The sequence below is a fragment of the Tachypleus tridentatus genome, chromosome 1, assembly GCF_004210375.1.
Source record: "Tachypleus tridentatus isolate NWPU-2018 chromosome 1, ASM421037v1, whole genome shotgun sequence".
In the NCBI taxonomy this organism is placed as follows: Eukaryota; Metazoa; Arthropoda; class Merostomata; order Xiphosura; family Limulidae; genus Tachypleus; species Tachypleus tridentatus.
Genome location: NC_134825.1, coordinates 62,741,485 through 62,768,508, shown reverse-complemented (window position 1 = coordinate 62,768,508; position 27,024 = coordinate 62,741,485). Strand labels below are relative to the sequence as shown.

Below are 27,024 nucleotides of genomic sequence, written 5' to 3'. Positions count from 1 at the left end.
GGAGAAAAAAATAAGAATAAAATATATGCATACAAATGTTTTCCTTGACTGCGAACATTGCATTTAGTAATACAAAGTTTCCTTGAAACTTGCAAGATTCACAATGTTAAAAAAAAAGTGCAGCACATCATAAGAAAATGCAACAGAAATTTTGTTTATTTCCTCATAGGGCAGATTATTCTTTCCAGAAAATACTTTAGACAACTTACGGGAAGACATAAATTCACACACGTTACATTTAAGCATTACCAGCATAATGTAATATTTTATCGGAAAAAGAATGCCTAGCAGCGTAATATTTCGATAATTTCTCTTTTCTCTCTCTCTCTCTCTCTATATATATATATATATATACATATATTTAAAGTAATATTAGCAGTGATAGAGTTAAGAAGAATTATGTTAAAAACAGCAAATCCAAACTTCCTTATCCATCTGGCCATGCCGGCCCTATTTAATTATGTGACCAAAGGAAATAGACTGGCGTGTTTATTTTACCCAGAAGTAAAATAACAGAAATATTTTTTATAATGTAAGCCGAGTTTGCTTCCAGCATTTATAAAACCGACTCAGCAGTATCCTAGATAGCTTATAACTCCAGAATCCATAATTCGATTCCTGTGGCGAATACAGCGCATCTAAGTACCGTTTTGCACTAAAAGAAAACAAAACTATTATCATTAATTAAATCTATGCACTTAATTTGTTGTTTACCCTTTGTTGTAACAGGCACGAAATAACATGAAATTGAAGTATAGTGTTTACAAAATACAGTTTTTTTTAAGAGGGCGTTGTTGTATGTTCAGTGAAATGTGATGCTGTTAAATCACTTCTATTGATATGTTTTAACTGTTGAAACTGTTAGGTGGATTATTTATCAATGAAGATTGTACTTGATACAAAAGAATATTTCTAATTAACTCTTAATGAAACTTCTCATAAATTATCCGACTTAAGTTAAAACGTTGCTTTGATGGATTGCTCTGCCCAGTTAAACTTTAACATAATTCACATGTAATATCAGTAAAATATTTTTGTTATATTTGTTTAGTTCACTTATAATAATCTTCATTGTCTATTAAAACAATTGTTTTATATTCATACCAGTACTTTACATTCATGGTTTTTCCTTTTCATCAGACCACACCCAGAGTGATAAATTCTCCAATCAGAATACTCGTATTATTATCAACAGGCATAAAAACATAAGTGGTTTCCACCACTTTCTAAAATAGGGATGTCTACAAATCAAATAAGTCATTAATGTTTAAACTAGGGCAACGTCACCTAACGTATGTTATTTGTTATGATACATATCACTAAAGCTTCTGTTCATGACTGATTTTTGTTTCATTGCTTTTCTGACTATAATGAAATGATATTTCGAAATCCAGTAAGTAATGGTAGGTCCCTTATGATGATGAAAGTATTGTTGCTTGGAAGGAGAAACTGGTTCTTATCAAAAATCCACAGACTATATAAGATGTGATATTGTGTTGCGTCAACATATCTGTGTGTTGAATATAAGTTGTGTGAACGATTGTTCAGGCTTTCAAGTCGCGGGTTATTCCTATACATTAGGTGGAAAATGTTACATAATATAATGAGCGTTAGACCTTCTGTGGCCCCACAACGTAGCGAGTCGAGAAGACAAGATCAGCATAAGAGACGTCAAGCTGGCGATGACGCGTTTACCTGTTCGCAGCAGTCTATTCTCAGCGCAATGAATCGGTTCGTGAATTCTGTTAGCAGGATGGACTCTACGGTTTTAATTCCATCTCGGTTACGAGACATGGAAACTGAAGGAGAGAACATTAAAAAACAACCCCCACCTTTTGCTTCCAAGAGTGATTTATTTAACTTGTACTCAACGCTACATGACATCAACAACGAACTGCTATGGGGACCCTCCGCTGGTGTTACTACTTCGTCATCTTCAGGATCGGAAGAGGAAACCTTAAAACATACACTGCCTACTTCCAAAGGAACTAGCGAGCTTCAAAGCGGAAGCTCTATTTCGGACTCCGACAGCCAGGGAGACAGCGACATGGACAGTATCACAAACGATCCTGAATCAACAAAAAGAGACGCACAGACAACACACCTTGCAAATGCCTACCGTTATCATCTACAGGGTCTTCATACAATTTTACATCAGCTCGCCGATTTTGCAGATTATCTGTCTTCAAGATATCAGGAGGAAGTAGATGCACCAGCGCTCTAAAACATTGTGCGTGTTTATTGACATATTCAGTTTAATTTCATGACTGCTGAGAAGTCAATGTACAATTTTCAAATCAGAAAGTTGACTTTAAAAAAATTTAGAAGCGTCAATTAAAACTCTGTTACATTTTCTTTGTCATCAGTTAATTAGTTGTTTGAAGTATTTTTAAAACCCATATTTAACTGAATAAGACAGAAGTTTGTCTTTTAATTAACAAAATTGAATAACTGAAAAAGAGAAACTAAAAATTGTATACAATTCAGTATGTTTAGATAAGTGTATAAATTCAGTTTTTAATTATATTAATATTTAATTCCAATGATTAAGTCATTAATATTATGCTTTAAATAAATTTAATTCCAAATATTATCTGTGAAATTTCGAAAACATATTTCTTTTTCGAGTTTAATGACACTTTTTTTATAATAATCCATTACATTTTATGGAATTATGTTTAAATAAAGCATAGAAAATTAAAGTCTCACATGTTAGTAAATATAATTAATTAAAACAACAATTTGAAGATATTTCTAAACGATTCTTGAAAAAAAAATTAATGTTTCTGTTTAAAATAAAAGTACGAATTACACAATGTGTTTACAAGATAATTTGTTTAACATGTATGTTTTCTTGAGGGAAGTCATAAAAGATATTTGTGTGTCGAACATGCGGTTATCAACTGTTTCTTTTTTAGCTGCTTTATAATTCTCAAAATAGAAGAAAAAATATATTCCAAAAGACTTTGAACTTTTAGGTAGTCGGCCCGGCCTGACCAGGTGGTTAAGGCATTCAGCGGTGGGGTGTTATAAATAGTGGTCAATCCCACTATTCTTTGAGTTATTGATTTTTAGTGCAAGATATGTCTATATCCTGAGAAATACTATGCCCATCTGTTTATTCCATGTATCATACAATACACTGTTTGTATTGAAAAATGAAATTTCTATCGACTTAAAATCAATAATAAAAGTTGTTTAGGATTTATATTATTCAGGCTTTTCATCCATTTTGTTCGCCACAGATTGTGATTATAAGTCGTAATTGTAAGTGTGTTTTGTTTGTTTGTTTGAAGTTAAACACAAAGCAACACAATGGGCTATCTGTTTTCTGCCCACCACGGTTATCGAAACCCATTTCCCAGATTGTAAATTCAGAAACATATCGCTGTGCCACCGGGAAGGGGTGGGGTATGTAAGTGTATACGTGTTAAATGTGAGTATGTGTGTGTCTCTTTGTTTTATAGCAAACTCACATTACGTTATCTGCTGTTTCCATCACGGGAGATCGAACCCTGCATTCTACTGTTGAACGTCCATTTACTTACCGCTCTCACTGAGGGACTTTTGATTGAGAAACGAAAAAAAAAAAAAATTATTGTTCAAAAGTTTATACTATTCAAACTCTAAAGCTGAGTCTGGAACATCATAACAATCGTTGAGATATTTTTATATTACAATCAAATTTTCTCAACAGCATAATTTTTATGAAAATAATTTATAGGAAACTTAAATAATTTCAAAATTGTTTTTCCAAAACTTTTGTTAATCTAGATATGTGCTGCAGCTTTACACATGTGGTCGAGAAAATCTTTAACTTATTTTATTTTAAGTACCTATTGTTTTCTGTAATTCTCCTCTGCTTCATCTGCTTGTGGGAAACGTGGTGTATGGAGGTTGATAGACAGCAGTCTCCTCCAATAGTAAGTCAGGAGTTTACAACTTCTATTAGCTTCAACTGGGAATGAGCAGTTATTTGGTTATTATATAGATGTTATGCATATATATATATATATGGAGTGATGAATTTTGTTTGTTTTATTTTGTTGAATTTCGCGCAAAGCTACACGTCCCTATTTTAGTAGTGTAAGACTAGAGGAAAGGTAGCTAGTCATCACCACCCACCGCCAACTCTTGGGCTACTCTTTTTATCAACGAACAATGGGATTGACCGGCACATTATAACACCCCCACGGCTGAAAGGGCAAGCATGTTTGATGTGACGGGGATTCGAACCTACGACCCTCAGATTATGAGTCGAGTGCCTTAACCACCCTGGCAATGACGGGCCAGATTGAGACAGAATTGCAGATTTCGGAAAATTCACAAACTTAGAAGATTTTCATCTAAAACAGTTCTTCAGTATAGATTAACGTCCTATGCGCTTAAAGCGATACGTACACTGTGTTTTTGTGTTAAATAAATACTTGTTTCTCTTCATGTTTACACTCGTGTCCATTCTCACTCTTTTTGTGTTATTTAAACTCAGTTATTTTCAAAACACTTCAGAATTATTTCTTATGTTTCACTGTTTGAACTAATCTTATGCAATTTTGGGGCAATCAGTTTTACTTGAAAATTCCACAGGGTAAATAGGAATAAGAAACTTTTGCTGCCGCAACCGCAGGATGTTATTATGGAATTTCTATTTTCTACTGACGAATGTTTGCATTTAACTTGAGCACTTGTGTAATTAAGTCTGAAGAAATACCTTTGGCTTAAAGAATGGCATGTTTTGCAAATAGAAATACAATGTGATGTGAATAATATCATCGTTACATCAAATTTTAATCTAATATAACAGAACATGTATGGTGGTACTAACATTCTCATCATGCGCAGAAACTGATTTTTGCATCCCCAAAAAAATAAAATAATGTAATAAATAAATACTTCTGGCTTAAATAATGAGATTTTCTGCAAGTAGAAATACTCATGACCAGGAGAGAGAAAGTTAGTTCCTGAATAGAAACAGTTTCCTGAGAAAGTTCTTGGGCCTTGGAGGAGTATTCCTCCTGGACGTGGAATTTATTTTGGTAATAATCGAACAGGTATTATTTACATTGTTTTTATTGGAAAAGTAAGCATTCACTAAAGATTTTGCTTTACTTCCATATTTCCTTTTGGAACAGTTATTTAACTACTCTTTAGCCTAAAATTTAATACATATATAAGATATGATCAGATTTTCAACAAAACAGATAGCCATGAAACAAGATTCTAAAAACGGACATCAAATAATAAGAAAAAATAACATGCAAGTAAGCAAAGTACTATTAAACACTAAAGTCAAGGAAATAATAATAAGTATTTCAAATATATAGAATATGAATCAACATATAACAAACATTTTGTGCTTCGTTATATTAAAAGTAATACAAATGATTTATTGTACGCATTCATAAAAATGATATAGATATACAATTGTGTGCAAGTTCAGCTACTGGCCGTTGAATGTTTATCATCTTTGCATTTAGGTGTTTCGCTAATGACGAATTCCAGAAGTAGGAAGGTAAACCTATAGGTTGAAGGATAATAAACCACTCTTTTCACATATAGATATTTATACAACAATACTGTTACGACTTAGAGCCAAACATTCCAATATGTCATAGAATGGATCCTTCAGTGTTCTCCATCCAATGAGAAAACATGCGTAGTAAAGCGTTTAAAGGAAATAGGAGTTTCAAAACCACATCCAAACATGAAACATCCGCAAATAGAAAGTTATGGTTGTGTAACGAAACTTTAGTCCTAACAAACAGACCATTATTAAGAAACTGTAGTGAACTCGTGATAATATTAATAAAAATATAGACATTGATTTCAATATCATGACGGCCACAAGCCTGAAGTTTCCATTTTTCAGATACACCTCGAAATTGGTAGTTGTTTTCATAATAAAGATGGCTGATGAAACTGAACTTACAATTAGCTATACGTCTTTTAAGTCTCCCAGTGATGCTCTCGTGGAGTTTTGTGATTTTGATAAGTTTAAACGTGGCTTTGAAAATCAACTTCCATCCACGTACAGTGGAAGATGTATGGAAAAACTGCCAAGACAAGTAGCCAACGATTACAGAAGCTTATTATACTGAAAGTTAAACTGTTGGACAACTGTGTGAAATCTTTTCGTGTTAACTGCGTGTAAACAACCATAAAAGAACTACTTTCAAGGTATTCATAGAATCTGGAATACAGTTTTTATTAGTTAAAGTGCTATTGGCCTTCAATATTCTTTCAAACACCAATTTCAGTAATGCATGGAATCTATGAACATATCTAAACAAGAATGTCAGTTATCTGACAGCTACTTTAGGAAGAGTATCCATATTAAGTTGACTCTGAAATGGGTAGAACTGTCAATTGGTCTGTTTGTTTTGTTGTTTTTTTTAATTTCGTGCAAAGCTACACGAGGGCTATCTGCGCTACCCATCCCTAATTTAGTAGTGTAAGACTAAAGGGAAGGCAGCTAGTCATCACCACTCACCACCAACTCTTGGACAACTTTTTTACCAACGAATAATGGGATTGACCGTCACATTATAACGCTCCCACGGCTGACAAGGCAAACATATTTGATGTGACAGGGATTCGAACCCGCGATCCTCGGATTACGAGTAGAGCGCCTTAACCACCTCATACTGGACCTCTGTCAATTGGCAAAACATTTGTAGAAATATATTAGAGGCTCTATATTTGAGATGCACGAATATATTGTATACTCCGCAATATTTCTCTCCAAATGTTTCTCTAATACGCAGTTGCTGCCTATTTCACAGTCAACTCAAGAACGTGAATTGCTTGTTTTTTACATTATGAAAAGATAAACAGCTGATATTTTTGTTAGTTTGTCAAGAATTTTCATGGGCCTTGGGGCTTCAGAAATAAACAGGGGTGATCAGAAACTACAGTTTCTCTTCAGCACCAAACGTGAAAATCAGGTTTGGTTGTACTAAGAGTGAAATGACAAATATTGGCTGCTTGGAAAGTATCATGCATACCGGTTCGCCTTGAGAATATTTTATAGCATTTCTTTGTTAGTTTTCACACGGGTAGATGGAATATTATCTGTCTAACTATCTGAATATTGAGCAGCAAACGAGAGAATATTATTTCATTTGTACGTGGTACTAAAATATCTTTGCTCACTTGAAAATTTAATTTGTGCAATTTAATGTAGATACCAAAGAGATGCAGAACTACACACTTTACGCTAAAAATGTGCATATACATAAAGTAATAGCTTATTTGTTTTGTTTTTATGCACAAAGTGCTATCTGTACTCTGTCCATCACAGGTATCGAGACCCGGTTTCTAGCAGTATAAGTCTGCAGACACACCACTGTACCACTGGGGGGCATATAGTAATGGATGCTACAATATGATGTAGATATTATTACAGTTACATCAAATTTAGTAAATGTTTTATAAACATCTAATACAACAAAATACTTATCGTCTTACTGATATTGTCATTATGAGTAAAGATCGAATTTTCCACACACCCAAAAAAAATCGACAAAAATATTTTTTTTTAGGTAATGCTTATCGTCTTCTCGTAAGGGAACGCTACGATGCAGTAAAAAATTTAACCTATAGTTTGTGCAGCTCTTAAAATAACTCCTGTAAGCAGTTGTTGTGGCATACTTTTCTAACGTAAATGTAAATGAAAGCAACTTCCCTTAGTTGTCATTTCTAAACTGACAAGAGCTCACGTGCAATGTCTAACTTAGTTCAATGCGTTCCTTCGCAATTTTTTTAAATCAATTATAACCTTGAACTTGATCGAAAAGTATTACAGACTACTCCAAGTGCGCGTTTGACCTTGACAAAGCGAGTCTGTTAAGAGATATTTCTACACTATCACTTCCCGTGTTATGCACGTGCCTTCTTAGGGTCTGTCGTCGCTATGGCGGAAGTAATTTGGATCAATCCTTGACACAGTCGATGTTTTCAAAATGATAACTTCTGAAAATACCTAACTAAGGCAGGTTGTAATTAAACCGTTGAATGGAATATTATTTGTGTTATAAATCCATCCTTATTATATTATGTGATTTTTTGTGTTTTTCATGAAACTTTATCTTTCAACAAGTGTGCACTTCATATCACGTGAAACTTGTTTATGCGTGTAATAGGTTCATGTTCAATAAATGTCTGATTTATGAACTTTAAGTTCATTACAAAGTAATAATAATCGCTATATGAGTAAACCTAAAATTAAATTGTTATATTCTTTTATAAATATAGGAAACTTCCGTTGACACCACTTAAAATATTAAGACTCACAAACTTTTAGACGAATTCTCTTTATAAACTTTGATTAGTACTATTTAAAAAATAAAAACTGTTAACCTTTAACCTCTTTCTTATACGTACAATCTTGCTGCAGAACGTGTAAAATTTGGATTCGGGTTTTACAGAAGGACCCGACTTTTAACTCATCCTTGCTTTGATTTTCTTCAGTCGATAGCTGAGAATTTAACATACATTTACTTATAACATATCAATACATTATTGTTATGAATCTGACGTACCACATCATACCATCAAAACCGTATAGACATCATTGGTACTAACATTAATGGCTCAGCATGGCCAGGTGGTTAGGCCGCTCGACCTCCAATCTCAAGGTCGCGGGTTCGAATCTCCATAACCCCGAACATACTCGCCTTTTCAGCCGTGGGGTCGTTATAACGTTACAATCAATCCCATTATTCCTTGGTAAAAGAGTAACCCAAGAGTTGGCGGTTCTCGGTGATGACTAACTTCCTTTCCTTGAGTCTAAATTTGGGACGGCTAGCGCAGATAGCTCTCGTATAGCTTTGTGTGAAATTAAAAAAACATAAAAGACACGCTGCTCGAAAACTTATATATGAATAAAATACGGATCTATACAAATATTATTCTTGTGTTTGTCTCTCCGGAACTTTTCTCTCAAAAAATTTCGATAACACGTTGGATATCGTTAACAAGAGAAGTCCGAATTGGCTTCTCAATTTACAATCACCTTACTTTTTATTTTGCTTAGTCAAACTTTTCAATACACGTATTACACACGTTAAGACAACGTCGTTATCATCACACGAAGATTAGATTCGACTGGCTTAGATTTCACCTTAAGTGTGTTTGTTTTGTTTTTTTTTGAAAAGCATTTGACACAAATAGCACTTAATTCTCATGTAATTTCTTTAAAAAGAGCATTGACCTAATTACAGTTTCTATGGACTTTCTCGATTAATGTTTATCACTTTGTGAACACTCATTCAGATGTCTCTGCAAGCTCGGCTAAACTTGCCTTCATGACAACTTTTCATTTACTTTACTATGCCACAACTTAGCTTCTGTTTATTTTGTAGACTGCTATAAATATCTTTTGGCTACGATTTCTTTTACTACGGGTTGTATTATTCACTTTTATGAGCTTATTTGTTTCAACTCGTAACACCGTGTTATACACTAAACGTTCATAACTGTTTCGTACACAATACGCCAGTGCTGCGGTGTTTTTGAAACACATTCAACTTTCTTGGGATTTTACAAGCAAGTCGAACACATCAGTTAATAAAAGCTACCATAGAGACACTCGGAAACCTTCCAAAACATTCGATGGTTTTCATTGAACTCGAGCACTGTGAAGTTCATACTTAAATTTCATTATCGACTACAACAGTTCGACTGTTAGTTTAACTGTACCGTGACAAGTGCTTCGTACGTCATAGGCCTGGCATGGCCAAGCGCGTAAGGCGTGCGACTCGTAATCCGAGGGTCGCGGGTTCGCGCCCGCGTCGCGCTAAACATGCTCGCCCTCCCAGCCGTGGGGGCGTATAATTTGAAGGTCAATTCCACTATTCGTTGGTAAAAGAGTAGCCCAAGAGTTGGCGGTGGGTGGTGATGACTAGCTGCCTTCCCTCTAGTCTTACACTGCTAAATTAGGGACGGCTAGCACAGATAGCCCTCGAGTAGCTTTGTGCGAAATTACAAAACAAACAAACAATCGCACGTCATAAATAATACATCAAACAATCAAACTGCTTTCTGGAACACGTTCTCATTCTGCGGTAAGCTACAGCTACTACAATGTAGGTAGGAATTTTATATCAATTGCAGAATTTCGTGCTTATCGTGTATGAATTAGCTTTATCATTTATCCATGGAGAAATATTTAAGTATGTCTGGTGCTGCAAAGGAGAATGTGTTGAATCAAAAGCAAGGAATCAAACGAAAGTACAAAAACGAATACATCGAATACGGTTTTATTGCTTTGGAATCGGAACATTCTCAATTACCATCCTGCTTACTTTGCAATGCAGCCTTATCGAACGAGGCACTTGTTCCTAGCAAACTGAAAAGACACTTGGAAACAAAACATTCAGCTGTGAAGGATAAACCAAAAGAATACCTCGAGAATCTCACGGCTCAACAACAGGAACAATCAAGGAAGCTTGTGAATACATGAAGCTGCCCGAAAAAGGATTGATTGTGAGGACGAATCAGTCATTGCGCCAGCGTTAGCGATCATCCTTGAAACTATGCTTGGAACGGATGCCGCCAAAAAGGTTAAACAAGTTTCACTGTCCAATGACACAATTTTGCGCAGAACTGTAGTCTTGTCGTCGGATTTGAAGGATCAATTTTGCGAACACTTCGAAGCGCCTGAAGATGAATTGTCTCTGTTATGGTCTCTTCAAGTTGATAAATCTACTGACGTTCGTGGAAAAGCTCAAATTCTGGCTTTTGTTCGATTCATAAAAGATGGAAAAATCGTAAACAAATATTTATTTTGCAAAGATTTAAAAAGTACAGCTAAAGGCCAAGACATTTAAAAGTACAGCTAAAGGCCAGGACATTTTCGAGTTGGTGAATGAAAACATTTTGCTCTTCAAATTACATTGGAATAACTGTGTCAGCGTTTGCACCGATGGCTGTCCTTCAATGCAAGGAAAAAGAATGGATTTGTCACTCTGGTGCACCAATTAAATCCAAACATTAGGATTGTTCACTGCATGATTCACAGAGAGGCGCTCACCTCCAAATCTTTGCCGAATGATTTGCAGTCTGTTATGAATCAAGTTATTCAAGTGATGAATTTCATCAAGTCCCGGCCATTTCAGTCTCGACTTTTCTCTCTTCTCTGTGATGCGATGGATTCAGACTACAAAAAGCTATTGTATCATACTGAAGTTCGATGGCTTTCGAAATGAAAGGTGTTAAAGCGTCTTGTCCAACTAAAAACTGAAGTTATTTCTTTCTTGGAGGTTGAGGAAGCAGGTTTTTAATTTTCTTTTCATGATGAGATCTGGTGGCTGAAGGTTCAATTTCTCTCCGACTTGTTTGACAAATTAAATTCTCTGAACTTAAGTCTCCAAAGACCATCTAAAAACATTATTACTGCAACGTCCAAACTGAAGGCCTTCGATAAAAAGTTGACGCTGTGGAAGAATAAGATCTCGAAAAAAGTCTTTGATTATTTTCCTTCTGTTAACGAATATCCGTCAAAGAAGAAAATTGTCCCTCAAATTTTGAACACATTAAGCGACCTACAATCCGCACTAAAACATTACTTCCGTCACTTGCTGTCGCCGAATGTGGGTGATCTATCCATTCGGAATAGACATCAAATCTTACAACTGAGGAGGAAGAACATCTCATTGATTTACGAAACGACAGATTTTATCGGACAATGTTTCCCAAAAAGAGCTTGAATGAGTTTTTGATCTCCATTAAAAACTCATATCCTACAATCAGTTCAAAAGTAGTTGAAGTTCTGCTTTCATTTGCATCTTCGAGGTTTTGCGAAATTGGATTTTCAGCGTTGACTGAAATTAAAGCCAGAAAGAGAGAGAGGCTTCTTACAGTCGATGATGAAATGCGAGCTTGTTTGTCTACGTTAGAGTCTCGCTTCAGTTTGATTTACTCTCGGAAGCAGGCACAAGCGTCACATTGAAAACATATTTTATTTAATTTTTCTGCTATACCACAAAATCGTTAAAAAGCCTTAGAACGGCACTCACGGACAAAGCAAGCGGTAGTATTGCCAATGTGCAGATGACATTAATATTGCTTGCTTTGATCGTGATTTTCATTCTAAGGCTTTTTTTAAGTTAACTCTTCTGTGTTACGTGATGCACAATGACATTATTATCGCTTGCTTTGGCCGTGATTTTCGTTATAAGGCTTTTAACGCTTGCCGTATAACATGTACCTAAAACAATCGTTAAGGCTTTCCAGGTGTGCCGCGAAAATTTTCAGATTGTCGTTGTGTGCCGGAAGTCAGAAAAAGTTGAGAGCCACTGCTATACACTATAGTAAGTACCATTACTATTCTTTATTGTTTACTTAATGTGTAGTTTTATCAAATAATGTTCCTTCTGTGCGAGTTTTTTTTTTTTTTGTCTAGCTGATATTTTTTCCAAATAAATCAAGATTTTTTTTAATCTAACACATAACACCTGCAAGGAAGCGCATCTTAAATTGTTTGCGTGAAAATGATAGAAAAAGAATATCTTAATAGGGCATAAAACTACCAGGGCGCGAATAGTGTAAAACGATAATAAAAAAAGCACTGAATCTCAAAGTTTGTCACTTTATCAAAGTATCTGCATACCACTGAGGATAGTGATTCGTCTTTGCAACTGTGCTTTTCTTGCTGGTTGTTGGCCAGGTCGATAATTGGTGAAACTCGCTAAAAATATCCTTTAGGCAGACATGGCTTACCTTTCTCTTTGTGAATATATCGGCTTAAAAAATGCAGTTATCAATGCCCGTGAAGTCCCACAAGCAACGTGCTAGAATCTAACTCATGATCCTTGACCCTTAAGTCACTTTATGATGTAGCTTCACCAAATAATCTGTCATTGTTTTGAAATTGTTAGTAAAACTCACTATACCCACGTTGCTTTAGTAAATGGTATCCGTTATGAGAAAGTGTTGGAAGACCACTTTTTTCCACACCTGGAAGATCGGGACATTGAGAAGATTACTTGGAAGAAAGAGAGGACGATCCCTCATACCCATCATCTGACTAAAAGGTTTCTAACAACATATAATGAAGAGGCGTATCTCGCTTAGGTGGAAATGGTAGATGAGATACCTGAGCTATGAATCAACTCATTTTTAACTGTTGGGTTTCCTCAAAGAGAATGTTTATTGGAATATCCCGTGAATTTAAGAGGACCTGAAAATAACCATAGGATTTTGTTTTGTTTTATTACCATTTGCATGAAGTGATATTATTAAATGGTCTTACACTGAGATACCTAAACTGGGGGCTACAGGTGAATTTCATTTGGGCCATAGTGAATACACAAAATCCACAATGCTGTCACTTTTAAAATTAATTTTCGATTCATCTTTGTTAAATATGTCGTTTGCATTGAAAGTAAATTGCCCAATATTTATAGAGTCTTTAGGTGTGTGGGGACTCAGTCAGTTGGCAGAGTGTTCTAGAGGGAGAGAGCTAGTGCTGAAAGTATTTGGGATCTCCTAGTTTAACAAACTTAGTGTTCTCCTTTAAATTGTGTCCTGTTTCACTTGAGTGAATTTAGAGTCTTCAATATATCTAAATAGAAATCTTAATAGTTTGCACACCTAAATAAATACATCACTTCTAACATACACACACACATATTTGGTTGAATAAAGCAGTTCTCTCTTCTCTAAAACATTAGTAAAAACGTAATACCTAAATTATCAAAGCCTCATACCCTACTTATGAAATTAGACAACATACAAAGTTGATGTTGTTATACGCTGTATTTCTAATGTTTTAAGTTATACAGATATTAGATAGAAGGCACATGATATTAAGATTTAGAAAATTCGATAAATATCTGGAACAAGTGTAGTTTATAAATACGACGTTTCATGAAGCGTAGGACTGAAACATTTCATGACAATGTTCAAGTGTTTCAGCACATAGAAACGTTCAAGGAGAAAATAAAACATTTTTTTCTTGCCACGTGGACCGAAAGCTCAATTATTTTCGACAGATAATATCAAAGAACTCGCCAATGAAAGAACAACGTTATAACAATAAACATTTATGTTTTTTTGTTGTTTTTAATTTCCGAGGATTCCTGAAGACTATCGAACATGTTCTCTTTTGTTTTTTATATTCTTAGTTATTTGCAAAATAAGCCTAGAACTTTCCTGGTCCTCTAGAACTTAAAAACGTCTTATAATTAAACAAACTTGGCACACATAGTTCAAGATGAACAGTTGGAAGTATCAACGCATACTTTCCTTAAACGATTTTAGATTTTTTTCCTTACGCACACACATTCTTCTATTTTATGAGAACAATTATCGTCTTTGCTTTAATGTGTATTGTATTTGTCTCTGTTTATAAATATTCGGCCTTGGCTTTTCCTGTTATTATATAACACGTTAATTTTTGAGCAACTTATTATCCTAATATACTTCAACCGTTACTTTGTGAACAGTTTTATTGTTGAAAATGAATATGAAAATAAGCGGAAATCATAATCATTTCCACACTTAGGCGTCAAAGAGCTCGTATATATTCACTATGACGCAACAATACAGTTAATTATGATTGGTTCTAGAAAGTCACACCACTGAATATCAAAAAAGTGTTGCAGTTACTAATATAGTATATGCTTACACAGCTTAATAGGGATTATCTCATATCCACCTCAGTTACACTCAAATATGTATTATTATTAGCGTAAGCACGAGATGATTTTTTTTTTTTTTCAAATTATGGTGGAGAAAACTTTCCGATTTTCAACCAACAAAACTGTTATACAAAATACGTAATTAACTTCTGTTAATTGGTTGTGTGGTGTTGTCTCATCGTAAAGCTGTAAAGTGTGCTAGTTTCGTTTTTTTCTTTTTACTGACCCACTCTTGGTTGTGCGAGAAATAAACCAGTTAGAAAACTAATTTAAGGTAGATGCATAAGAGTAAATATATAATTTAGAGTAAAGAATACTGATAATATAAAAGCAAACATTGTTTACTTTTGAGTACAATTTTATAATGTATAGAAAAACCTATAATTTTAGTTTTTCACACCTTGTAGATTTAATGAATCCATAAATATTATCCGTGAACTGAGCGAAGGTAGAGGTATTCTTTAAGAATTTAACGACTATAAAGATATTAACTAAAGTTTGATTAATATATACATATATATAGATGAATATTATCCAGACACTTGTTAGTCGTAACAGAACTTATCTGTGACTTAATGGGTGTAAAGCTATTGTTTATAGATAAATATTTAAAATATTGTCTGTGTAATTAAAGAATATGCGAAAGTCCTCATTTTTAAAGAATGGACTGATATTTTTTCAAGCATGTAATATATGTATATTTAAAGAATCTCTGTGTAAGGACATCTAGAATTTAACAAATGTCGACATATTATCTAAGGATTTAATCTATGGAAATATATTTCCTATACATTTAACATATACAGGGATACTACCTAGATATTTGATTCATGCAAATATATTTTCTAGACATTTAATGAATCTAAATATTTAATTTTTGTTAAATATATCTTTTGGGATTTAAGTAATCTAGAGATACCTTTTAAGTATTTAATACAGGGGAACATATTTGTTACACATTTAAAGAATATAGAGATTTGATTCATGCAAACATATTTTATAGAATTTAACAAATCTAGAGAGACTATCTAAGAATTTAATCCAAAGAAACGTTTTTTATATACATTTAATGAATACACAAATACTGTCTGAATATTTAATAGATGTAAAGGTATTTCTTAGAAATTTAATGAATCTAATATAAATTTTAAGGATTTAATAACAGTAAACATAATATTCTAGATAAAATAAATATGCATGTATTTTTATCGAATTTATTTAATTTAGGTGTATTTCATAGAAACTTATGAATGTAGAAATAGTAATCATAATAAATGTATAGATTTTCTTCCAAAAACTTTGATGAATATGTGGACATTAACTAGGAACTTATTTAATTTAAAAACATCAGGTCGTAATGTTTTTAATATGGAAATAATTTTTAAGAATTGAATTCATATAAAGTTATTTCTGATAAATTTAGTGAACGTTGAGATATTTAGTAATAACTTAATAACCTTAAAGATAATATTTATAAATTTATCTAATATATAGATACATCTTACAAGTCTAACGAATTGAAAGATATTTTCTATAGGTTTAATGCATATAGAGATACTCATAAAAAATTAAGCGAATACAGAGCCATTTCCTAGTTGTTGCATATCAAATCAGGCTGTTGCATATCAAATGTGGGATTTTCATGTGCAAATTTGGAACTCGATTTTAATGGCTGAAAGAGAAGTACTATCGGAAAATTGTGAAAATAATATAGTATATTGTCTGGTTTATTTCATGGTCAGTTTATTTTTCTTATTTCAGAAACTACATTACATTTGTATTGATTTTTGTCATCATGGATAAAAGTGATAAGTTTCTTGTACATGTTCAAACTTGGTCACAATACGGCGACAACAGCGCGTAATATCAATCATGCATTTCGTGGTGGCACACTTAATGAGCGCACAGCGCAGCGTTGGTTTAGGAGATTTTACTCTGGTGACACAAAAATTGAAAATGAGCCTGGGGACTGCCTTCAGACAACCATTAGTGAGGAAGAATTGAAAAACTTAGTTGAATTAGATAGCAACCAAACCATGAGAGAACTTGCCGACAAATAATGTTCATTATTCAACAATTTTCCGACATCTGGAAGCAATTTGTAAGGTTAAAAATCACAGTAAACGGGTACCTCACGAATTTACTGAAAACCATTAACCAAGATGGGATGGAATTTGTTTTTCACTCCTTATTCGCAACAAAAACGACCCGTTTTTCTAAAGAATTGTCACCTGTGATGACAAATGGATTCTTTACCACGGTCGACGATGAACCGGACAGTGGCTTGACTATGAAAACCACCAAACCTAGTTATTCACGCTAAGAATCTTATGATCAGAGTTTGGTTGTAGTCAACATGAGTGATCCATTATTCATTTTTAAACTCAGAAGAAACAATCACAGCAGATAAATATTGTTGTGAATTTAAAACTATGTATCAAAAGTTGTCAAAACATCCAACAACAGTCAGTCTCAGTGGATCCATACTGCTTCATGACAATACTTGACCTCATGTGTTAATTGTCCGAAAGCTAAAATAATTTCAGCATGAAACTTTACCTCATTCGCCATACTCACAAAATATTTTCCCTACAGATTACCTATCCTATGCCTTGTACGCATTTTATTTTCTTTAAAATACTTTGAAAAATCCCTATGCGTTTTTCAAGACAAAGGTGATGGGTTAAGGCAGAAGATTAGCTTAGCATTTGCTCAAAACGGCCTCTCATACAGATCGTAATCTCATTACTTACTAATTACAATTATTTTCAATAGCATAAAACATTCAATTTAACTAATACTGTCGATATATTGTGAAGAATATGATGTATTTAACTGTATTTACTCAGTACGTTGAAAAAAGTCAAGACTGCATCAAGGTGTTGGTTGCTGAGTCAAAGTACTTTTTCTTAGAATTGTCCTTCCAAAATTAGACTACGTCTTCCACGATGTCGCGTCTTACAAAACGTAAAATGCGGTGTCACTTTTTAAACATTTGGACGTTTTCTAAAGAAAAAAGTTTCCAAACCAAAGGTCAACTGAAAGTGCTTTTGAAAACTTCATTGCATCATTGGACGTCTAATTCTTTAAAGATGGCATTTATAAACTCATAACTCGTTGACAGAAATGTATTGAGTTCAAACGAGCTAATTTTGATTAAATAAATTAAACAACAAAAGGATGTACTTATTCCACATTTTCCTTTAAAAATCCGACATTTCGTATGCAACGGCCTGACACATTGTAACATGGGGGATAGAGCTGCAGTACATTCATGTGATTTGGACAACATGTCTTGCACACACACACACACATATAATTCCAATGGGAATGGCCCGGCATGGTTGGTTAGGGACTCGTAATCTGAGGGTCGCAAGTTCGAATCCCCGTCGCACCAAATATGCTCACTTCTTTCAGCCGTGGGGGCGTCATAATGTTCAGTCAGTCCCACTATTCGTTGGTAAAAGAGTAGTCCAAGAGTTGGTGATGGGTGATGATAACTCGCTGCTTTCCTTCTAGTCTTACACTGCTAAATTAGGGACGGCTAGCGCACATAGCGCCACGGCTCACACCTGTAGCGACACGATCATCTGCTGGCCCTGCGTCAGAAGTCTGGATTTCAGAATTGCACTTTGCGTGAATTGTAGGTGGTAAAAGACATTAGCTTCTTTCTCATAAATACAAAATACTGCAGCGAAACACAACTACATTACTGTACAGACATATTCAAATAAAGATAAATTAACCCTCTGTATAGTCATGACTGATGATTGTTAGGACAAAGATACATGTTCAGGAAGTTCGAAAGATTTCTCTGATAGTTTCAAATGAAGAAATAAAACAGAAAATGTACAGAAGAATAAAAGCAACCTTTATTAATATTTAGAGTAAAGAAACCTAAAGAAAATTTGATATAAATAAATAAGAGAGAAAACTGAACAAAAATCACTACTAATGAAGAGAACTATAGTTGGAATTAATTTTAAATTTCCGAACATGATTGAACACAAGTGTAGTCAACGATCCCAAGGGGGCTTGGCCCCTGAAAAATCTAGGTATATTGATCACATATCATTTTCAGCTTTTATGTATAATAAACTTATCTTGTATCATTTAATAAAAAATAATAATACTTCTGTAAACTATTACATTTAATTTGATGTTTTAATGGCCATTTTATTAAAAATTTAAAGGAATTTTATTTTTTTAGTTTATTAACCCCTAAAAATTTTCTGCCCACCCCATCCTACTAAGTGGAAAATCTGGCTACGCCACTTTAATTGAACTTACCACGAACTACTCCCAGGCTCTATCGTCACATTCAGCACCAGAACCAATTTCAAAAATAAAAGTTGAACCAATAATATTCTGGCAAAAAGCATTTAGCAACAGTTTTGACCCCCTATGTATCTTTCGGGTTAATAACCTCACAAAATTATCTCCTTCCAAAAAATGATCAGTAAAAGACATTATTTTTTTTTCAAGTGGGCACCACTTTATGTTGCTATAGATGCTATGTTCAGACAGATTAAGTAATTAACATTATTTTCCTATCAGAGTAAATCACCTAATTAGATCGAAGCAAAAGATCATACTATACTAGTAACCAATATAGCTAATTAAGTAAACCCATTTTTGATTATTTTTATAATGATTAGAAGACATTGTTTCATCATTTGGATATCCTCACTGTTAACATCTTATACACTATCATACACTAAACATACAATGCGAAAGAATCGCTTTAAAAAAGTAGAGTAATAAAAAATAATAAACTATATATATATTAAACAATCCAACCAACACTGTTAATGAACGTAACCTTTAAACCAGTAACACAGAATAAAACCTCTCTTACGGAACACACAAACAATATTTGCTAGTTTTAAGTACTATTGTGAATTTTAATTTTATAATGTTACCCTTAGTGAAAACAGTAACTCTACCAAGTGTAATAATGTCATTTAGCCAGCGTTACACTTTATCTTATACGTTTAAGTTTGTTTTGTTTGTTTATTTTTGAATTTCGCACAAAGCTACTCGAGGGTTATCTGTGCTAGCCGTCCCTAATTTAGCAGTGTAAGACTAGAGGGAAGGCAACTAGTCATCGCCACCCACCGCCAACTCTTAGGCTATTCTTTTACCAATGAATAATGGGATTGACCGTAACATTATAACGCCCCCACGGCTGAAAGGGCGAGCATGTTTGGTACAACGGGGATGCGAACCCGCGACCCTCAGATTACGAGTCGCTCGCCTTAACACGCTTGGCCATTCCGGGCCATACGTTTAAGAAATAACTATTTGGATACATACAGTAACCTGACCTTTCTTTAATTATGGAGATATTGGTTATCGGCGTTCAATTTATTTATTGAAAATATATATCTCAGTAGCGAAACTTTCATTATAGAAGAATCTGGCCTCGCATCTAAGAAGTATCAACTTTTTTGCAAGTCTTTTGTTTTTCTTCCACGCACTCTTCAAACTGAACTGCCAGGAAATACAAATAAAAAGAAGAAGCAGTGCTCCACTTGGAATTTCTCAACCACCTCTAAAAAAAAAGGTACCAAGTTGTCGCAGAATTTCAACTCTGGATATAACTGCAGCGAATTAAAAAAAAAAAAAACGAGGATATTTTCAAGGAAAAAAGAAGGAAACTATTACAGTTCTACTCCGACAACAACTTTTTATTACATTCAGTATTTGAAAATAGTTAATTGATTATTCATTTCACGTCATATTTATGTAAAAACCTCGAACAGGTGACCTTCAGTATACCAACTGGTTAACCGCTGTTGACGTATAATCTACGTAACGTAGGCTGATAAAGTAATAAGATAGTGGATTCTAATAGTTTATGAGACATTCTTCTAATGATGACGTCATTAGAACTAGCATATTATTTTCATTACATTTAAATTATAAATGAAATATAGGGCAATACAGTTACACAAGGTTGACACATAAATACTCTTTAAATCTATTTACGATACATACTAACTTAAGAATTGTTTTGTTTTTGAATTTCGCGCAAAGCTACACGAGGGCTATCTGCGCTAGCCATCCCTAATTTAGCAGTGTAAGACTGAATTGTCAGAGACATCACTGTGGCCTTCTACCAGTGCTGCCACTACCCACCTCAGGTCCAGTCTGGGACATTGGAAATTACATTTCTGATGATGTCAGCATTGGTAAACAGGTAAGTCAACTCCTCATTATATTAATTTTGTATTAAAAATCATGCAAACACTCTGATGAGTTTTAGACTGAATATTCATTGCTGCTAGTGATTGTAGGCCTACAGCCACAGGATGTTAGGCCTGCTCTGTGAAGTACAGCTCTAAGCCTTTCTCTTCAAGGTTATTGTACTGTCATAACAAACTTTTCTATGTGCAAAATAACTTAATTAGAACTATGTCTTTCTGTCTCTTTTAGATAAACGCTGAAACCAAAAAATGCCTCCTTGAGAATGCCTGGAAGCCAGGGAGTGATTATGTTTTCCCCCAGTGTGGTCCAAGAAAGCTGCGTTTTCAGCATCGTTGGCTTTCACAGTGGAGATGGCAACTCTACAGTCAACATGCAAAGGGTGATTTCAGCAAGTACTGCTGTCTTTTTGCTCCTGATGGTGCTGGTGTTGGAAGCCAGAAATTGGGACAACTAGTGAAATTTTCATACACAAACTGGAAGAAGGCTGTTGAAGACTTTAAGGCACATGAATTGAAACAGTATCACCAAGACAGCAAAGAAAAAGCTAACAATTTTCTACAGGTCGTAAACACAAGTTCATCTGTGCTCTTACAGCTTGATGCAACTTACAAGCAAGAAATTGAGTTCTAATTTTTAATGACTTTTAAATGAGTTTTATATTAGATAGTACAACATAATATTATATCGAAATTGAATGGCAGCATTTGAAAGGTATGTTTACAAAGACAAGCGCAATAATCATATATTTGCCAGAGATCAATCAAGGTCATTTGTGGAATTGAAGTTAACTCACTTCAAAAACAGGATTTTTTAAAAACTCAAGTGGAATTTATGGCAAAGTATGAATTAATAATGAATTAACACATTCGTAGGTTCGTAAACAATGAAACAAGTCCTACTGTTTGAGCCCTACAGTCCTAGACGATCTAATACAGACATTTTCAAACTAACAATTAATGGAATTGCTCTAATTATTAAACATATGAAATACTATTCTACAATGGTGGACTGTACTCATAACAAAAGCTGTCGAGAACAATTATTAGTAGGTTTAAAATAATGAATATCCAAGAAACTAAGATCAAATATTGAAGAAAATTTCACTGCCATTAAAATTGAGAATACTAACGCATCAACTCTATCCAAAACTGGTTTGGAACGGCCTGGTAGTTAGGGCATTCGAGCTGCGATTTGCGGACGACTGTATCACAAGTAGGAGCGGGGATGTTATAAGATGATGGTCAATCCCACTAATTGTTGGTAAAGAGTTGTCCAAGAGATGTCAGTGGTTGTTCTCGGACCGTTATCCTTCCTGTGCTTGGTGGCTCAAAATTAGGGACTTCGGCAAACAGCCTTAGTAGCTTTACAACAAACAAACAGCTATCACAAGTCATCAATGAAGAGATTATAAAACATGAGACAATTTTAAGAGTGTCAATGTTGGTGTGATAATACTCCAGATATGAAAGGCCAATACAGGTTGTTACAATAAGAGAAAAGGGCATTTTATTTTCTTGTATCTTTCACACTTGAAATCTTGTGCTGTGTAGTTCTGCAAGTTCTTGCAACTGGTCTAAAACTGTTTTATACTCGCGTTTCAAAAATTGTATACTATTTTTGCGTCATTAACTAGTAGATGAATTAATTTGAAGTCCTTTGTCAATATCACTCTTGGGCCTCGATCCGACACTAAATGGGAGTTTGTTTGTTTTTTGGGCATTTACGTAATGATATTCAAAGGATATTTGCACTAACAATCTGTAGTTTTGAAATGGTACGTTTGAAGGGTATAAACTAGTCAACAACAACCACTGACAACTCTTTGACTACCTTGTGTGAACAAACAGTGAAATCTGATGATATCCTTATTATGTAACCAGGGGCCCAAAGCTATTGCACAATGATTTTTTTTTTTCGCTAACCGTGTAAGAAGGCTGTATCCACAGATCCATTGTTTGACACATTAATCAGTGGGTCACCTTCGGTCTAAGTGAGAGTGTTTCATGATGGTACCAAATATACTAAACGAAAGGTATATTGGAATATTAATTAAATTATAACGGGAAGTTCAGACTGATCTAAAACTGGACAATTAGCAAACGAGCTGGCAACAAACGCATAAATTTAAATTTCTAATTTCTTTAATAGTTTGGCATGGTGTACTTACACAAATAAATCTTGTCAACAAAATAATGCAGAGCTCAACTATGAGAATTCATATCACTTGTAATTTAGTCAGTGACATACGGCAAACATTTCTTTAATACGAAAAACTGATTTCGAAGGTGCCATGACACGTGCTAAATGAGTGGAATAAGAATTATTGATTGTTCCAGAATCACTTGGAGTTTGTGTCAGGCAAATAAAAGAACTTGCTACTTATTAATTTGAGGATCAGTCAATCATTGCAGCACAACAACCAATCAAGTTTGTTTTTAAGTTATAGTGAGCTACGGCTCAGTAAAACGTGATGATAAGGTTCAGTTCCTTCATGATTATATGCTAGTTTTTGGACTCTTGTGAGATGTTACAGCAGTTCAAAATAAGTAACTTAACGAACTAGTAAAAACATGCACGGATTAGGCTGTAGAAATATGTAGCACCAATAGCTCTTGGAACATAGCGCTTTATTTAAAAACAATATCGACAGCAGTGTAGTCCAATGTATTGTTTTCAGAGTGCTAGGTAAAGTTCCAGTGGCTATTGGCGAGAGGACTTTTTACCAAGCTCAAAATAATTTACACCTTACTGACATCGTCTGTGTCTCATGCTGTTGATTGACTTGATTGCTTGATTTGAACTTCGCGCAAAGCTACATGAGGGCTATCTGCGCTAGCCGTCCCTAATTTAGCAATACAAGGCGAGAGGGAAGGCAGCTAGTCATTATCGCTCACCGCCAACTCTATTACCAACGAATAGTGGGATTGACCATATATCACAACGCATCCACGGCTGAAAATTCGTGCATGTTTGGTCTGACGGAGATTTGAACCCGCGACTCTCAGAGAGCGCCCTAACCACCTGGCAATGCCGGGGCTTGACGATCAAATTTTTCATCGAATTAAAGGTATATCACAATAAACAATTTCTAATAAGAGAAACTAAAAATTAAATTGTCACTTTTTTAATCAGTAAAGACAAATGTATGTGAATGCGAAAATTTAAGCTTCAAAGTAAGAAAAACAAATTACCAGCTTTTCTTATTAATTAATGTATCGAAATAATAGGCCCAGAATGTTATCGCCACAATTAAATAATTGAGATTGGGTGTTATTGTGGGCTGAAAAAAAAACACGTCTTCCATTACACTTTAACAAGAAGCAAATGGTTTGGTTTTAAACAGTAAACTTATAAGGTAATTTTCTTTTAATATTTAATCTAACATGTATTTTTTTCTATTTGTATTTTACCAACAAATATGTAGAATATTACGTTTTTCTTAACAAATACATTAACATGACTATTGCTAGAACGAAACTTACCCAAGGTCCAAATACCAATAAGTATGCAAGTCAGAATTACATATTGTATACTTTTTTCATGCAAGTGTGAAATTAAAAAGTACGTTACATTTTATTTCCAATTTTAACCGAGATTCGGACCTTGGTGACCTCATAACTAACTAAGGCCATGTATATTACTTAGGCATTTTGAACGTTAAACAAACTTCAGTGTTTTTCGTTAAGTGTTTTATGATATCTGGTCTTATACACTTGTTCATGGTTATTTGATCTTTATATGTAAAACGCTGACAATTTATTGCAACACCACTTCCTTGAGCCTAGATTTACCACATAGACTGCAATAAATAGTGCACGTAAAATATCACTTTCCGAGAGAATGAATCTCATGGATTTAGTCATGATTACTCTTTTCCGAAATGAGAGAAAGAGGAAAAAGTTTATATCAAAACACAGTTTTTAAACAGTAGCTTCACTTGAATAGAGAACTAATAAATATCATTCAGAAACAGGAATTCAAAATATTTCCCAGATTTCTTATTCTGTTTTAATGCAGGGATTTAGGTTTTGAAGACCTTGAAGGGTCAGGTTAGAAGTAACGTTTTCTTTTCATATTGTACTAAATTTTTTCTTACTGATTTAATATGCGGGCTCTTTTTATTATATGTTTTAATACTGTTAGCTTATTTATTATCTATCACTTTTTCATCGCCATGTCCATGTGATATAATCTGGTTTTTGATGTGTTTATTGTACGGGTGTTATTTTCTTCCTTGTGTTGCTAAATTTTGTGTTGTAGGATTCACGAACTGTTGTATTATTTATAAGTTTGTTTGTTTTTGAAATTCGAATAAAGCTACACAAGAGCTATCTGCACCAGCCGTCCCTAATTTAGCAGTATAAGACAAGAGGGAAGGCAGTTAGCCATAACCACTCACTGTCAACTCTTAGGCTACCCCCTTTTACCAACACATCATAACGACCTCACGACTGAAAAGGCGAGCATAGTTGGTGTGAAGGGAATTCGTACCTGCTACCCTAAGATTACAAGCCGAGCGCCCTAACCACCTGGCCATACTAGCGTGTTATGTCCCAGATTACAAATTATGGGTTTGAGTTTTGTTTTTAGAGCAAAGCCACTCATCCAGGCCACCCTGACCTACCGGAAAGCAAGCCATGGAACATGTTAATTCACTTTTTATTTGACCTTAAGTACAGTTATGGAACATTTAAATGAATATGTATCATAAAGTCTATATATGTATTGATTTTTGTTGTTTCGAAATAAGCACAAAGCTACACAATGGGCTATCTGTGCTCTGCCCATCACGGGTATCGAAACCCGTTTTTAGGGTTGTAAGTCCACAGATATACCGTTGAGCCACTGGGGGGAGTATATGTATTGATGTAGCATTGTTCGTTCACTGGCGGGTTTTTTAGAATTCAACCTCTGATCTACGTTTTTATCACAAATTTCAGTTTTAACTTCAGCCTATAAAATACCATGTAGCACTTCATCTACATTCATACACAAGTATACAAACATAGAAACAATATCTGTAAGACTATTGCATAATACACTAAAGTATTTTAATAAGAATTGTCATAAAAATGATTGATTATGTGATCTCGACAGATACTACGTACATGATGAACATAGTCCTAAGTACCTCTCTTCTATAAATATATATTTAAGAAATATAAATCAAGCTGGCCACCATGCACTAGACGCTTAAAACTAGTTTTATTTTATCATTATTAGTAGTATTTCATACATATATAGATAAAGACAGAAAAAAAGGAAAGAAAGAAAAGGAAAAAAAATAAAAGAAAAAAGAAAAAAAGGAAGAAATGGAAAAAATGAAAAAGAAAGATAATGGAAGAAATAAAAAAACCACTTTTTCATGACTATACATGGACACTGCCCTGAAACGGGCCTGAGTACGGTGTTATACTCTAGCCCAAAGTTATACCAAATACCACATCCTAAGTATAGACGCCATCAAAGAACGGGATGGAAGAAGAGGTCTAGTGCACCTGACCCTCCAGGTTATTCCACATAATTACCCAAATACCAACATAGAGAAAGCTCTATCACAAATTGGTATATTTCCTCCTTTAACGTCTGTAAGCCTTTATACTTGTACACTTTCGTAAATTGTTTAAGTCTACGCTACAAATGACATTCAAAACCCTATAACAATATTAAGCTTAAAGTAAAATCAACTTACACAAACTAATTTACAAGCGCGATAACTAACACAGATCTAAATATTTCACGAAAATAGACTAACTGATTGAACTCTTTATTATGAGATAATTATATTTATCTTAACTATATCGACGACTCCCTTTCAACCCACTCTATAATTGAAACAAATACCGTATATTCATAATTTTGTTTCGAATTACGAGAAATAACTAATTTTGAACTAAGTCTGTCTTAACATCATATGCCATTTTGATAACATACTAATTACAATATTAATAGTATAGCTTACAACAATGTGAATACAGTCCATGATACTAAACATCTGGAGTAACGAAGCATTGCAAGATCTCACATAAAAAAAAAAAAAAGTATTAGCATCAACTGGTATTTCTGAAAAAGTAAATGTGGAATGATTGGCACTGTTGTAGACATAGCTGTTGTCTCATTTAAAACTAATGGTTGCGTGTATATACATATATATAATCTGATGTTCACATAA

At 34.2% G+C, this 27,024-nt stretch overlaps 1 protein-coding gene and 2 long non-coding RNA genes across 4 annotated transcripts in view; 2 read left to right on the top strand and 1 right to left on the bottom strand.

Annotated features, from left to right (window-relative positions):
- The window catches only part of LOC143250262 (uncharacterized), a 27,196-nt gene extending 6,971 nt beyond the window's left edge, over positions 1–20,225 (bottom strand). The window contains exon 1 of the long non-coding RNA XR_013028116.1: positions 19,970–20,225. This is a non-coding gene — a long non-coding RNA (uncharacterized LOC143250262). The remainder of the gene's footprint in view (positions 1–19,969) is intronic.
- Positions 1,236–4,446, top strand: LOC143250240 (mid1-interacting protein 1A-like). The gene has a single exon (XM_076500720.1). The coding sequence runs from the start codon at positions 1,589–1,591 to the stop codon at positions 2,222–2,224; it is 636 nt and encodes a 211-aa protein (XP_076356835.1). The 5' UTR covers positions 1,236–1,588; the 3' UTR covers positions 2,225–4,446.
- On the top strand, positions 12,014–27,024 carry LOC143250251 (uncharacterized). Of its 2 annotated transcripts, XR_013028111.1 has the most exons (3): positions 12,014–12,311; positions 20,682–20,844; positions 21,081–27,024. It is a non-coding gene; the product is annotated as an uncharacterized LOC143250251 (long non-coding RNA). The 2 variants fall into 2 exon arrangements; XR_013028108.1 differs by lacking the exon at positions 12,014–12,311 and having other exon boundaries at positions 20,212–20,844.